The sequence below is a fragment of the Salarias fasciatus genome, chromosome 18 (genome assembly GCF_902148845.1).
Source record: "Salarias fasciatus chromosome 18, fSalaFa1.1, whole genome shotgun sequence".
Taxonomy (NCBI): Eukaryota; Metazoa; Chordata; class Actinopteri; order Blenniiformes; family Blenniidae; genus Salarias; species Salarias fasciatus.
The window spans coordinates 6,081,620-6,096,993 of record NC_043762.1 but is presented as its reverse complement, the minus strand read 5'-3'; the positions used below and the strand labels follow the sequence as shown (position 1 = coordinate 6,096,993).

At 47.7% G+C, this 15,374-nt stretch overlaps 1 protein-coding gene across 1 annotated transcript in view; it reads right to left on the bottom strand.

Annotated features, from left to right (window-relative positions):
- Window positions 1-719: 719 nt before the first annotated feature.
- Window positions 720-15,374, bottom strand: part of esyt2a (extended synaptotagmin-like protein 2a) — a 30,129-nt gene continuing 15,474 nt past the window's right edge. Inside the window, exons 9-24 of the mRNA XM_030115053.1 lie at window positions 12,579-12,699; window positions 12,319-12,495; window positions 11,903-11,985; window positions 11,375-11,423; window positions 11,091-11,180; window positions 10,902-10,997; window positions 9,156-9,218; window positions 8,060-8,134; window positions 5,872-5,958; window positions 5,640-5,789; window positions 5,136-5,557; window positions 4,867-4,965; window positions 4,638-4,769; window positions 4,446-4,551; window positions 3,055-3,104; window positions 720-2,797 (exon numbers count right to left, since the gene is read on the bottom strand). Of these exons, the coding sequence (XP_029970913.1) occupies window positions 2,755-2,797; window positions 3,055-3,104; window positions 4,446-4,551; window positions 4,638-4,769; window positions 4,867-4,965; window positions 5,136-5,557; window positions 5,640-5,789; window positions 5,872-5,958; window positions 8,060-8,134; window positions 9,156-9,218; window positions 10,902-10,997; window positions 11,091-11,180; window positions 11,375-11,423; window positions 11,903-11,985; window positions 12,319-12,495; window positions 12,579-12,699 (1,843 nt within the window). The 3' untranslated portion in view covers window positions 720-2,754. The remainder of the gene's footprint in view (window positions 2,798-3,054; window positions 3,105-4,445; window positions 4,552-4,637; window positions 4,770-4,866; window positions 4,966-5,135; window positions 5,558-5,639; window positions 5,790-5,871; window positions 5,959-8,059; window positions 8,135-9,155; window positions 9,219-10,901; window positions 10,998-11,090; window positions 11,181-11,374; window positions 11,424-11,902; window positions 11,986-12,318; window positions 12,496-12,578; window positions 12,700-15,374) is intronic.

Genomic DNA, 15,374 nt, shown 5'->3' with positions numbered 1-15,374 from the left:
GACCCTACCATCCGAATGTCGCAGCAGACATTGAGACTCATCGGACCAGGCAACATTTTTCTAATCTTCTATTGTCCAATTTTGGTGAGCCTGTGCGAACTGCAGCCTCAGTTTCCTGTTCTTAGCTGACAGGAGTGTCGCCTGGTGTGGTGTTCTGCTGCTGTAGCCCATCTGCCTCAAGGTTCGACGTGTTGTTCGTTCAGAGATGCTCTTCTGCATGCCTTGGTTGTAACGAGAGGTTATTTCAGTTACTGTTGCCTTTCTATCAGCTCAAACCAGTCTGGCCATTCCCCTCTCACCTCTGGCATCAACGAGGCATTTTCACCCACAGAACTGCCGCTCACTGGATATTTTCTCTTTTTCGGACCATTCTCTGTAAACCCTGGAGATGGTTGTGTGTGAAAATCCCATTAGGTCAGCAGTTTCTTAAATACTCAGACCAGCCCGTCTGACACCAACAACCATGCCACGTTCATTCTGATGCTTTGTTTGAACTGCAGCAGATCGTCTTCACCATGTCTACATGCCTAAATGCCATGTGATCGGCTGATGTGAAATTTGCATTAAGGAGCAGTTGGACAGGTGTGCCTAATAAAGTGGCCACTGGATTGTGGAGCGTTCAGTCACCTACAGACTGAAGTACAATAAAATAAATATCAACTTGAGTTTTGTCGACGTGGAGAAGTGGACAGTGTGGAACAGAAGAACGCAGACGGATCCATGCTGCGATTGCCAGCTAAAGCTCTTTATTCAGGTAAAAGACATGTAGAACACGTTTCTGGTGTTGACGTTCTGCGTTCTGCTGTGGAACTCTTTAAGGCACCAGATAAATGCAGAACGCGGAGAGGAGGTTCCACTCCTCCCCGTTTCAGACAAACTCATTGTTTCTTACCAAAGAAAAGACACAGAGCAGGAAAACACAAGTTTAAAAAAAAAAAAAAAAAACATCCACAGACATAAACTACAGCTGGACGTTCTGGATATGTAAAATACTTCCTTTAAGCTTGATATGAACGTAAAAAAGGTGGAGCCGGTTCCAAACTGCTGCTCTTTGGCTAAATGTGCTTATAGTGTGCGTTTGAAGCGAAGAGCGAAGCGTCTGGTGGCGTGAATCCCTTCTGAACACGACGCGAATGTACAGAAAACTGGAGGAAAACCGGATTAAAGAGGTTTTCAGCAGAACGAGTGGAAACAAGACACGTTAAGACCAAAGTTCCATCAAAAACAAAAGGCTTCAATTCAGAATGACGGAAAGTATTACGATAACGTAAAAGAAGAAGTGACGCAATAAAACCACGACGTGGAGAAGCTATCGATAAATCACCCATCAGGTGCTTTGATCTGTTCATACGCTACTTATCAGTAATCTATCATTTAACAGGAGGAAACACTGGTTCGTTCATACCGAACTGAGCCGCCATTCACGGTTCGTCATCAATATGAAAAGTTCTACACCTGGAAGACTTGATCTGTGAACAGGAACATCTTGAAGAGAAAGAACCTGAACTTCATTTCAATAATAAATACAGTTTGGATGTTTTAAAGCCTGACGTTTGGCTGAATCGTGACAAAATGGAATGATTGAGGGTGCAGTTCCTCCTACGGCCAGCAGGTGGGATCTGAGGAAGACGGTCGCTTTTCAACAACTTTCACACCTAATTTCCCGATCAAACCGTTCAATACGGAAACCAGCAGCTTGTCAGTGTAGCCTAGCATACGGAGTAGAAACAGCTCGCCCAGTGCAGCGGAAACAGTTCAACTTTCAAAAAAGAAAGAAAAAAAAAACACAGCCAGAGCAGAATGAGCGTCGGGATTAATAATTAATAAGTGCCTTGAAGTGGATTCTGGGAACTTCCAACGGGTTCCGTTCAGTCGGGAACCAATGTGAGGAGAAAAAACCTCTTTTTCACTTTGAACTAAAGAATCATGGCGCCGGGAAAGAAACAAACTAAACTATTAAACGTCTCATTAAATCCAAATGAAGGTAAACTGACTGGTTTTCATCTGGCAAAGTAACTGACTGATTTATTGAAAATTAGCTATCAGGTAACGTATCAGGCGAGCTGTTCAATGCTGGGTAAAGGGACCCGTGTTCGATTCCCGGCTGTCTGACACGACATCTCATCGAGTCCCTTCGTATGAAGAGGAATGCAGTGAACGAGGTCTGAACGAGAGAGACGACGGTCCAGCTCCTTCAGCGGGTCGCAGGCGGCTCGTCTTCTCACATCTCAGCTTCAGGTGTTTCAGCATTTCGCCCTTTTCAGCCGTGCTGAACTGATTCCAGCCCTTGGCTTACTCATCTCATCGTTAACGCCGCCAGAGGGAACAGGGAGAACATGCAAACCCCAAAGCACGGACTCGAACCGGGGGCCGTCTGTGTGTGAGGCCGACACGCCTGGCGCTGCACTGCTTCAGAATGTTTGGTTTGAAAAAAAAATTCAAATGAAACAACATTCTCTCACACACATACACTCACACACACTCTTCCAGCATTCCATTATTTACATTGGATCTTTGGGGAGGAAACAGGAAGTCCAGACCTCCGTCAGGAGGTGCTGTGAGTTTCTCCACCCGTCTCTTCTTAAAGGGGGGGTTTGGCTGCGACTGATGTGGTTGAAGAGCGTCTCTGCCTTTACAGGTCAGCATGATGGAAAGCACGTGCGGGGGCGTGGCCATGTGCAGGGGCGTGGTTACGAGTGAGGGCGTGGCCGTGTGCAGGGCGTGGTTACGTGAGGGGGCGTGGCCGGCGCTCCGTCACAGCTGCGGCTTGGCCATGCCGTCCTCGCTCAGCTCGTACCTGCAGGGCAGAGGTCATAGGTCAGACTGTGTCACTGGGAGCAGATCCACCCTCCTCCCTGAGAAGGATCAGGAGGAAGCCGTTCTGCTGTTTTCTTTACTGCTCTCTTCAGATTCTTCAGGAAGTTCTACTTTACTTTTTACTTCCTGAATCTGAAGAGACACATCAGAACTTTCTGCTCGTTTCCTTCTTGACACTGACAGAAAACCCGCGGTGGCGTCAGAGATCAGGAGGATGAGGAGTGGGTGAGAGCTTACCACTGCGTCCAGCCTTTAGAAATCTCCTCATGAGTCAAATCCACCAAAACCTGAAAAAAAAAACCCAAAACAAAACCAATCAGAGGTGAGAAACTATCGAGATGAAAATCCAGACTTGATTTTTCATCTCGTCTCATCTGGAGGGCTGCACGGCGCTTCGTATTGAAGGGAAACCCAAAAAGGAAATACTTTGTGTTCATTTGATTCCTAATTAAGACTTTCTGGGAAGAAATCAGTCCAGTTTCAATATTTAATTTAAAGTCAACCAGACTGTGACTTCTGTGTGACAAAAAATAGACTTAACTTAAACTATTAATTAAAAAAGACGAATCAATCAAATTACATAAAATTAATAATTACATTTGATTTATTCTTAAATTAAAGGGCAACTCCGGTTTTTTGACACCTGGACCTTATTTCTAGGTGTGTGCATGCTCATATACTCACTCGGACAAACATCGTGCAGCTCGGAGTCCTTCAGAAGTTATTTAGATCCAACCGATTTAGCCGCCCTTAGCGGGGGCCACGGCAAGGGAGCTTCAGCGCGGGACGTAATCTCTGCAAAATCGCTCATTTTGGCTATATTTTTTCATCCATCGCCAGTGTTATCATAAAGTCAGCTCGTCTACCGTCTTCAGGTGGGTCAGCTGACCCAGAGCTGACCTGGTAAACAAACTTTCGCTGTGGTTCCTGGCCCTTCTTCTTTGACTTCGTGTGAATAAAGTCCTCAGGAGCGAAGTGAGCACTGCAGACTCGGTGACCGGCCCGCTTCAAATCCTCTATTTCAGTATTCGGATCCATTTTCAGTGCAATGAGCCACACTTTTAGTAATCCCGGATAGTCCAAAGGAGCCTGTGGAAGCTAAACTTTGAAGAACTTGTCATTTTATTCGGACAAAGTGGGAATACGCACTGCCGGACCGTGTTTGCAGCCGAGTGTGAAACAGCATGGATGAAATCAGATGTACCTTTGTGTTGCGCGGCTATGATGCCATCTCTGGGTCAGCTGACCCACCTGAAGACGGTAGACGAGCTGACTTTATGATAACACTGGCGATGGATGAAAAAATACAGCCGAAATGAGCGATTTTGCAGAGATTATGTCCCACGCTGAAGCTCCCTTGCCATGGCCCCCGCCAAATCGGTTGTATCTAAATAACTTCTAAAGGACTCCGAGCTGCACCATGTTTGTCTGAGTGAGACTATGAGCATGACACACCTATAAATAAGGTCCAGATCTCAAAAAACCGGAGTTGGCCTTTAATTGGAGCAATGAATGCTGCATAAAAATAAATAAGTGTCAACTCATTGATCGGTTCTTTAGGGGATGAAATGTTTGCCGAGTCACATCGGAAACAGATCAGCGCTTCTAGGTTTAATGAAGAAGAGAACCTTTCCCAGAAGCCCTTTGTGTTTGGACAGCAGCCCTCCGCCGTTCTTCACCGCCACGTCCAGAGTACGTCTGTGGAGTTCCACCAGCGACACGCTGAACTCGAACCTGGGGGAGAACATGGAACCTTCAGCTCCGGCCGGCAGAATGTGGAACCTGGAGCTCCCGGTTCTGGGCAGCGGAGCAGGACTCACGTCTGGTCGTAGACCGGGTTCAGGGTCTTCTTGAAGGTGTGGGTTTTCCTCCTGCCGGAACGCCGTTTGTCGGGGAGAAGGTAGAGTCGGACGTACGGGTCGGAACCCGAGTCGCTGAAGGCGATCAGGTTCCTGTGGAGAGCCACATCGGGGTTTTATCGTTAAACTCGTTTCACCTGCGGTGACCGGGAACGTCGCGTTCTCCGGGTTCTCCGGGTTCTCCGGGTACCTGCAGGCGTGAACCACCACGATGAGCCGGTTCCTCTGGGAGCTGTGACGGACCGTCAGCTGGATCTCACCCAGGGGGTAGTAACTGGGGCCGGAACCGCTGCACACAGCAGAACACGTCACACTCGTTTGAAGGATTTTCATTAACATTCAATCCGGCTTTATTTATATTGAGCCAATTACAACAGTCTCTGCTTTAAAACTCCTTCAAACTGGAGGAATCTCAGTTTTGAAGAGTTTTACAGCAGATTTGAGGAAATGCAGACGAACTTGTGCAGCTGGTGCAGCCTCTGCTGCAGCTCCTGCGCGGCGTAGGGATTGGAGATGTCCGAGGCGATGCTGGGCGTCGGCTCTTTGCCTCCCGCCAGGTGCGTCTGGGAGCCGGAGATGGTGAGGTTGGAGGTGCTGCGCCCGGCCTCCGCCAGGCCCTGGCCCGCTCTGCCTGCCGCCGGTCCGTAGTCCGGAGCTCCGGGGTTCCTCGGGCGGTCCTCGGACGGCCTGCGCCGGCCGGCCGGGTCCTGGGCGGACTCGGAGGCGGAGCGCGGGACGTCGGAGGCGGTGCCGGGAGTCCTGGGGGGCTCGGTGGAGGCGGAGGGCCGGCGGGCGTCGCTGGAGGAGCTGGACTTCCGGACTTGAACAGAAGATGGCGTCGAACTCGAGGACGAGGACGCGTCTTTATCGACGCTCAAAACCTGAAAGTGGACGGAGGCGGGCGGAGGAGTGAGAGGACGGTCCAACGGCTGGAGAAACTTCAGACGGGTGGAGGCGGGTTACCCTCAGAGCCATCTTCATCTTCAGGGTGCAGCTCGGACCCGAGTTCTTGAGGGGAAAGCGCTGGTTCAGGGTCATGTCCTCGGCCTCCAGCAGGGACTGAAGCGGGACCGTCAGCGTCCCCAAAGAACACTCGTGTTTCTCGTCCTTCACCTGCAGACACAGCACAGGTCAGAGCGCACGTCCGCGTGCACGTGGACAGAGACACACGGGGACGGGCGGGACAACGTCCTACCTCCACCTCCAGCTGCTGCGTCCTGGGGTTGTGGATGAGGAAGGTGTAGGTTTCCTCCCACACCGGCTCGTTGGTCTTGTATTTGGTCTGGAAGAGGACAGACGAAGAGTCAGAGGACAGAGGAAGAGTCAGAGGACAGAAGAAGAGTCAGAGGACAGACGAAGAGTCAGAGGACAGATGAAGAGTCAGAGGACAGAAGAAGAGTCAGAGGACAGAAGAAGAGTCAGAGGACAGAGGAAGAGTCAGAGGACAGAGGAAGAGTCAGAGGACAGAAGAAGAGTCAGAGGACAGATGAAGAGTCAGAGGACAGAGGAAGTGTCAGAGGACAGAGGAAGAGTCAGAGGACAGAAGAAGAGTCAGAGGACAGAAGAAGAGTCAGAGGACAGACGAAGAGTCAGAGGACAGACGAAGAGTCAGAGGACAGAGGAAGAGTCAGAGGACAGAGGAAAAGTCAGAGGACAGAAGAAGAGTCAGAGGACAGATGAAGAGTCAGAGGACAGAGGAAGTGTCAGAGGACAGAGGAAGAGTCAGAGGACAGACGAAGAGTCAGAAGACAGAAGAAGAGTCGGAGGACTTAAGAAAAGTCAGTGGACAGAAGAAGCATCGGAGGACAGAAGAAAAGTCAGAGGAAAGAAGAAGAGTCGGAAGACAGACAAAGAGTCGGAGGACTTAAGAAGAGTCGGAGGACAGATGAAGAACCGAGGACAGTTTGGACCTGTTTCATCTGGAAGGATTCGTTCAAACTTTCCAGCTCTTCTTCACACAGGCGATGAAAATGTCGTCAAACCAAACATTTCCTAAGAACACGACTCAAATCGCAACCTGATGTTAACGAAACCTTCTGCTGTGAAATCCAGGGAAATTCTGAACCCTGAAAAACTCAAAATCATCTTTTTTATCTTTTGAAGTGAATTTCTCTTAAATCAAGTGGAATGAGACAATTTCATTGAAAACAAGTCTTAAAGGGGCGGTATCATGCAAAATTCACTTTTTGTATGTTTTAACCTTGTTATATGCCTATGTACTCACCAAAAACACCCCAAAGCGTTTTTTTTCCTTCATGCCTACGTGTTTGAGCTTTCCTCCTTGTTGTGCTGCTCAGAGAGGCAGCCCCTCCCGCACCCGTGAAAACGCTCTGTTTTCCCACGTTCACGTCACACGGAGAAGACGGCTCCCCTGAGCCCCCCTCCTGCAGGCCCTCGGCAATCAGCGTTGCTGCTTTTTTCTAACTCTGATTACGGAGATAAACTTTAACCATCGTCTGAAAGCAACAATCAAGCAAGAGCAAGAGTCTGAAGGGTCTGAAGGGTCTGCGCTTGGTGAGTTTCTAACAGGAAAAGACGTTTTCGCGTGTATTTCCGTGTAGAGAAGCTAGAGCTAAAGAGCTAAAGCTAACCCTTAGAGACGCTAACTAAGCGCTGATTGGTTGAAGTTCGCTGTCAGTCAAAGTCCACAGGGGGAGAGGCGGGATTTTCAGTGAAACAGAGCGTTTTCTCTTCCGGGTTTCAGAATTAGCCCCAGAAAATCTTTTATTTCACACAAAATTACTTTTCCTTAGCGCCAAAAATAAACTATTACCATGTTAATGCCATTTCTAGGGTTTGGACTAGCTCAAAAAGCATGATACAGCCCCTTTAAATGAAGTGGAATGAGGCATTTTCACTAAATGCAAGTCTGAAGAACTTGGGAAGCTTTCAAGTTGTTGTAGTGTAGCTGTTGCATTCTGGATGTTTTTCCAAACTGCCTCTGATAGCATGGCTTCGAGGCTAATGCTAGTTAGCTAGCTTTCATGTTAGCATCACCGAGATCTCCGCTCAGCTCTCACTGTAGCTTCACCACTGTGAAGGAATTTATCAAAAAGTCAGTATTTTTATTTTTACCATTTCCTCTGTAGTTTGGCCGGATTGGAGCCTCCTGTGGGCCAGTTTTGGCCCGCAGGCCTTTTGTTTGCCGCTCATGTAGACTCGGGTGTTGGGTGTTCATATTCGGACTCAAAGATCCTGAGAGGCTGAGCCAGAAACAGAGCGCCGCCTCTGGGAATTCCCAGGTTTATCAGTGAATTGTCCTTCAACTGAATATGAAAAGTCTTAGTCTCTATCTCACACACACACACACACACACACACACACACACACACACACACACACACACACACACACACACAGTGTACAGTGTAAAGTGCTCTCACCTTGCTCTCGAAGGATTTGTGTCCCACCGTGAACTGGACGAATGGGTTCGGATCGCTGGTCACTTTTTTACCGGACTGCAGCAGAAAAACAAGTTTCACCGACAGAAGGAAAACCTGACGCGTCTTTTATTCTGTCCTCTGAGTCCAGTTCCAATCAACATGCAGCTCACGGACTCAAAGGGAACGATGCAGTGATGGAGTGAAAACTGCTTCAGCAGCTGTTCACTTCGCTCAAATCAAGACTACAAGGACAAAACTCTGCTGGGTGGATTACACGTCGTGATGAGACGAAAAATCAGAAGAAGACTCTGAAGTCCCAGAAGCACTGATCACCGACACCAGACCAGTTCACAGAGATCACCACAGACAGCAATGCTGTTAATCACAACAGGGTGAGACAGTCTGAGTGGAGGTTAGTCAATGGAGCGGCTCATCGGTGCTGCGGCGGCGCCCCCCGGTGGAAGCACGGAGAAACTTCACCGGGTTTCTATTAAGAAAATTCGATCCAAGAATATGAAATACGACCTTTAACTTACTAATTAGCGAATTTTAAGTCTTTTAAAGTTGAGCAGATGATAATTTTGGGGTGAAACGCGATGAAAAAGGACTAAAGACGCTCAAAAGTCTCTTCATGGATCCACTGAGTGGAAATCATTTGCAATCTAAATCGTTTTCACTTCCTTTCTCCAAACAAAAAAAGTTGAATATAGAAGAATCGGTGGAGGACATTCTAAGTTTTTGGAGTTAATTGAACATTTACTTCACACTGACTGCACCGGTGACAGAAACTCTTTTCATCATCTCTCTATCTTCTGATTGGAACATTTATTTTCTGCTTTCAATCCAACCAGAGAAGAAGGTTTGAAAGCGACAGTGAGAGAAACTCATTCGAAAGCCGTCCAGCCTTTAGTCTCTCTTGAACTTAACTAGTCGTCGTCATGTAAATCGAAGCTGTTGACCTGCTGAGTGTGAATCTGAGAAACGTCCGTCTGTTTGGTGTGTGACTTTGTCCTGGAGCCTGTTGAAGAGTGTGTGTGAGAGCGAGACTGACGGTGTGCGTCTCTTCGGCGTGTGTCAGCCGGACGGCGGCCGTTACCTTGATGGCTTTACTGATCGAGGTCTTCTTCAAACCCGCCTGGTTGATCTCTAACGGATTGCGCTTTGATTTCCCCAGAAGAGAGAAAACCAGACACAGACACACACACACACACACCAGCAGGTTATTGAGAAAGAGGAGCATGCAGGGTGGAGGAGGAGCACACCAACACCGCCAGCGTCACGGACAAGATGAGTTATTACATGTTAATCAACCTCATTCCCTGATTCGACAGACTGGATTCCCGCCAACAGCCGGTCCAGAGACTGTTGGGGAAAATCCAGTCGGGCAGATGAGAGAAAACGAGCCAACGAAGCATGGAGATGGAAGAAGATCAGACACCGATTAACGTGAGCAAACATGTGAAAGGAACTTCAGGAGGGATGGAATCAGCTGATGAGTGGATGAAGTGAACCTGCTGGAACCGGCTGGAACCGGCTGGACTGCTGTCAGTCTGCTATCTGTCACATCAGGACACGAGGAACCGAAAGCGACGACATGAGATGACCGTTCAAAACCCGACATGTCACAGTCCGTGTGTGTTTGTATGTGTGTGAGTCTTCAGTTATACTTGGTTCAGTCGATCTGTCACATTCTGCTTTAACACAATAACAGAGATTTGTGTGAGCTAACACACACACACGCACCTCTGTTTAGCTCCTGCACGTCGCCCCCTGGTGGCAGAGTTGTGTAAAGCGTAAACCACCTGCTTCCTGATCAGCAGCTTCTCCTCCGAGGAGACGGCGGCCGATCAGAAGGCGGAAGATCAGATAATCTGATGATCATCAGAACGGGGCGTCTCGGATCATGTTCACCAGCTTCGGGATCAGATGTCCGGGGGGGGGGTGGGGGGGTGGGCGGTTGGGGGGGGGTCTGGCTCATGCGGGAGTCATGCTCAAACCAAACCTCTGCTCTAACGTTCTGAAGGAACCGTGGAACCAGCGGGACTCACAAACACACTGCGGTACAGAGACGCCGTGTTCTCACAGAACACCAGACCGGCGGCACGGCGCTCCTTCAAATATCCACAACAACCCAGGGAGCCCTCGAACACACTCTACAGAGGGGGAGCAGAGAGGAGGAAGAGGAGCAGAGAGGAGGAAGAAGAGGAGCAGAGAGGAGGAAGAAGAGGAGCAGTAGAAGAAGGAGCTGAAAATCGAAAGTTTCCTGAAACATTTCATTCAAATTTAATTCTCCAAAGTAATTTATTTACTGTAGATCAAGAAGTGAAGGAACTTCATGAAGTCAATGCAGTTAACTCTGTAGTTAATTAATCACATTTTAATGAGCTGTCAGGAATCTACTCATCAGAACAGACTCAGCTTTTATTGGTTCCTCATCGTTTAATCCAAAAATCAATTTAACTGAAAGAAAAAAAAAAAATGCAAATGAGAAAATGATTTTAATTTTCTCGGTGCAGAAATGAACTCTAACGTCACGTCAGGAGACGAGACCAGGAGGCTGAAGAGTCTCTAATCTGAGATCCTACTGGAGAAAAACTACTTTTCACAGTCAGCAGAGGAACGAAAGAAACGCAGACGAAGAAAAGCTGAATCGTCAGGTGAGAAGAAAGAAAAGAAAGAATGAAAACAGTCTGAAAGTCTATCAGTGACCGAGGGGGAAACTCCTGAACACACCTATAAATAACGTCTTTCCTTCTAAAGTGACAACAGGAGGCCAACGGGGTCAGGTCGGGTCGGGTCGGATCGGGTCGGGTCGGGTCGGGTCGGGGTGGATCGGACTCACCGGGAGGTTTCGAGCCGAGTCCAGGAAAACCACGAGAAGAGCGGAAGACAAACCGTCGTTAGCGTGACCGCGGTCGGCTTTGATACTGCTGAGAACCTGAAGGAAGCAATCAGAGGAGGAACCGTCTGAGAGAGGAGGAGGAGGAGGAGGAGGAGGAGGAGGAGGAAGATGATGATGAGGAGACTCTACCTGGTCCAGCCTCTCGGGTGTTTTCATCAGAGACAGCCACTCCAGTTTGAGGTGAAGTTTCCCAGTAGCCACGTCTTCCATCGTAAACCACTGACGGAGAAACACACAAAGTTCACGTCAAACACTGCGGAACGCAAAAACACTGTGGAACTTAAAGATTGAAGAACGAAATTAAGGAAAACATCCAAAAACAGAGCAAGGCGAAACGTAAACAACCTGAAGAAAACCACAAAAAACACAAAACAAGAAGTGAATCAGCGACAATCTGAGGAGAAGAAAGTCACCTCGTCCACTTTGTGTTCTTTCTGCAGCTCAGCCAGATCCACCGTCAGACTGGAAACACACACACACACACACACACACACACACACACACACACACACACACACACACACACACACACACACACACACACACACCACACACACACACACACACACACACACACACACACACACACACACACACACACACACACACACACACACACACACACACACACACACACGCACACACAGTTTATTTTTTTAACCACGCCTTAGAAAATAAATCAGACATTGAAAAGCAGAAGAAGCTTTGGTCGAATTTTTTTTTTTTTTTTTTTTTGTGATAAAAATCAGTTCAGATGAAACGAGTTCCTCTGTTAAAGCAGAACAATCAAACTGAATCGCAAACTTCACTGGAACAACAGCAGATAACACCGAAACTCGACCGTTCAAGCTTCAGTGAGAAAACATTAGGACAACATGATGAAGTAGAAAATAATCAACTGCACTGATCTCGTATTTAAGCAGCACTGACGAGCAGCTCACCAGCCCAGGAAGTCGTCTTTATCGGTGTCTTCGTCAAACAGCTCGATGCTCAGATTCTGACCGGAGTGGTCATAAACCAGAGCCTGAACACACACACGCACACACACACGCACACACACACACACACACACACACACACACACACACACACACACACACACACACGCACACACACACACACACACACACACAGGAGAGGGTTAAAACATTGATTATACACAGAGAAGATTTTTAATTTACTAAATAACAAAACAATATTTTCTGAAATTCAACATTCTGTCTCCACAGCGCTGAATCCATCCTGACATTCTGACCTGATCCATAAAACACAGCAGGTCTGAAAGACAAACTGTGCTCAGAGAGAACCTGATAAAGGTTGTAGGTCGACACGTTGTGGGGTTCTGGGACTGGATTACCTCGAAGACCTCGTTCCACTTGGGGTGGACGGTCTCGTGGATGACTCGGCTCTGGAACAGCTCGGTTCCCACCTGGATCACTCCGTACGGGTCCGACTTGCCTTTGATCAGGCCCCCCAGGAACTTGTCCTTCCCCAGAAGCTCCTGGGCCTCGATGAAGTGGATCCTCAGGACTCCCTGGACGGAGAACGTCAACAGCCGTCACTCTAGGTACCCCACGGTTCTCTGTGGAGCAGCAGAGTCCAGGTGGCATGTTCTACCTTGGGCACGGGGAACCGGAGCTGAGCCAGCTGGGCCTCTCCCACCAGCGGGATGGTGATCCGGTTTGGGAGAACCAGGTAGCTGTAGATGATGTCCTGAAGCATGTTGTCACACAAACCGCTGAGAGGAAGCAGAACGAGAGGAGGAACAAGTCAGGAGGCTGGAACCTGATCCTCCTGCAGGCGGAACCCAGGACCACTCCGAGGATCCATCACACGATCCATCAGAGGATCAAACAGAGGATCCATCAGAGGATCCATCACACGATCCATCAGAGGATCAATCACATGATCAATCAGAGGATCCATAAATGATCAATCCCACAATCCATCAGAGGATCCATCACATGTTCCATCAGAGGATCAAACAGAGGATCCATCAGAGGATCCATCACACGATCCATCAGAGGATCAATCACATGATCAATCAGAGGATCCATCACACGATCCATCAGAGGATCCATCAGAGGATCAATCACACGATCCATCAGAGGATCAATCAGAGGATCCATCACATGATCCATCAGAGGATCAATCAGAGGATCTATCACATGATCCATCACACGATCCATCAGAGGATCGATCACACGATCCATCAAAGGATCCATCACATGTTCCATCAGAGTATCAATCAGAGGATCTATCACACGATCCATCGGAAGATCCATAAATGGTCAATCACATAATCCATCAGAGGATCCATCACATGATCCATAAAGGATCAATATCATGATCCATCAGAGGATCGATCATACGATCCATCATACAATCCACGAGAGGATCAATCAGTGGATCAATATCATGATCCATCAGAGGATCGATCAAACAATCCATCGGAGGATCCATCAGAGGATCAGAGGATCAATCACATGATCCATATAATGATTAATCAGAGGGTCGATCACATGACCCACCAGAGGATCAATTACATTATTCATCGGAGGATCAATCAGATGATCGATCACATGATCCATTGAAGTATCAGTCCCTGTATGTGTGTGTGTGTGTGTGTTGACCTCCACCTGTTCATTTGCATTCTACACTAAATCATTGAACCTTTTCAGCTTCCTGCATTTAACTGAAGTAATTCTAATGTAAATCTAAGTTTCTCCAACCATGAATTGACCTTTGACCCCGTCGAACATGAAGGATTAAACATCAGAAGCTTCACGTCTGTCCTGAAAACAATGAAACGCTGAAGAACCCCGACCTGACAGTTCACCTCTGACCCTCCAGGTGGCAGCAGCGAGCTGCGTCTGAGCGCACGCACACACGCACGCACTCACACACTCACACGCACTCACTCACTCACACACTCACACACTTACACACTCACACAAACAGAGGAAAAGCAGGGTGTGGCCATCACAGGTTTGTAGCCGATCACAACACACACACACACACATACTCATACACACTCTCACACACACTCACACACTCTAACTGGTCTGACGAGGAGAGCTGCATTTCCAGGGTGGAGTCTCTCAGAGTGTTTGAAGCGAACAGTGAAACTCGGTTAAGCTTCAGTCCTCCAGCTCAGGTTTAAACCTCCAGAAACAGCAGAACGCCCGGAGGTCGGAACATCAGACAGAACCGATTAAAAACACACGGAACATCATGAGCCGCTCATCTGAAGTGCGCATGTTGTTGAAAATCACTGTTCACAGTCAACGCTGTAAAACATGTTGCATAATGCACGAAGGGGCGAATCAGAGACGCTCAGAAGGTTCTGCAGCCTTTACACATTCCAACAACAAATCAAAGACCAGAAATGAAAAGCAGAATTTAGAGACTCTGGATCAAACAGAATAAAGGTTTTAGAGTTTTGCTCCACTTTAATCACTCCTATGTTCCAAGTTTCATTAATGTTCAGAATGTAAAGTCACTTCCTGCTTTTAAATCTGTAAATAAAGTAAGGAAGAGAAAGACAATAAATATTAAACACATTTAAATTCCTCCTGTTTTTGCTCAAAAAACTTTTATGACTGTGATCGTTGCTAGCGGTGTTCGGACCTGCCTCCTTGATCACAGAACCCAGTCCTGGTCAGAGAACAGGATTCTGGGTTTTAAGGAATTTATTTCTGATTTTTTTTGCTCAAGACAAGCTGTGACTCTCCTAGATCTACATTTCATTTATCTAGAACAAAGCGTAACGTTCTGAAGCTCTGGATTTTTATTAAACTCGCCTTTTCATTCTCCCCATTACTGATGTTTTATTAAATTTCTTCTCATCTCATTAAATTACAGGATCAAAATCATTTTAACATAAATTAACTTCAGTTATTAGGTTCTATACATATAACTGAATGTTATTTTGAAACAATTTTTGAACTATTTGTCAGAAAGTTTATTTTTTCCTGTTTTAAAGCTGGGGTTGGCGATCTTCAAAAACTAGCGTTAGCATGTAGCATCTCCCCAAGGCTCCGCCTAGCGAGCTCCGCCCAGCTCCCACCCCATTGGAGGAGCTCCCGTTGGGAGCGGGGACGTTCGCGGCACTTCCGCGTCCAGTGCGTTCCTGGCGTAACCTGTCCTCAGCGCTTCGTTTCTTTGTTTTTCTTTATTTGCACAACGCCAAGGTATGGCGCACTGAACGGTGAGTGAACCCCCAAACATTCGTCTCCGCCGTTCTGCAACGACGCGCGCACTGAACCAGGGTCAGTGCACGCGTACATGTACGCGCAGGGGGCAGGTCGAACGGCGAAGGGATTTGATTGGTTTAAAAAAAGGTGTCCCCTCAAGACTATTGGTTGCTGTTTGTCCCGTTTTACTCCTGCTGTAGATAGCGGATATTTTCCA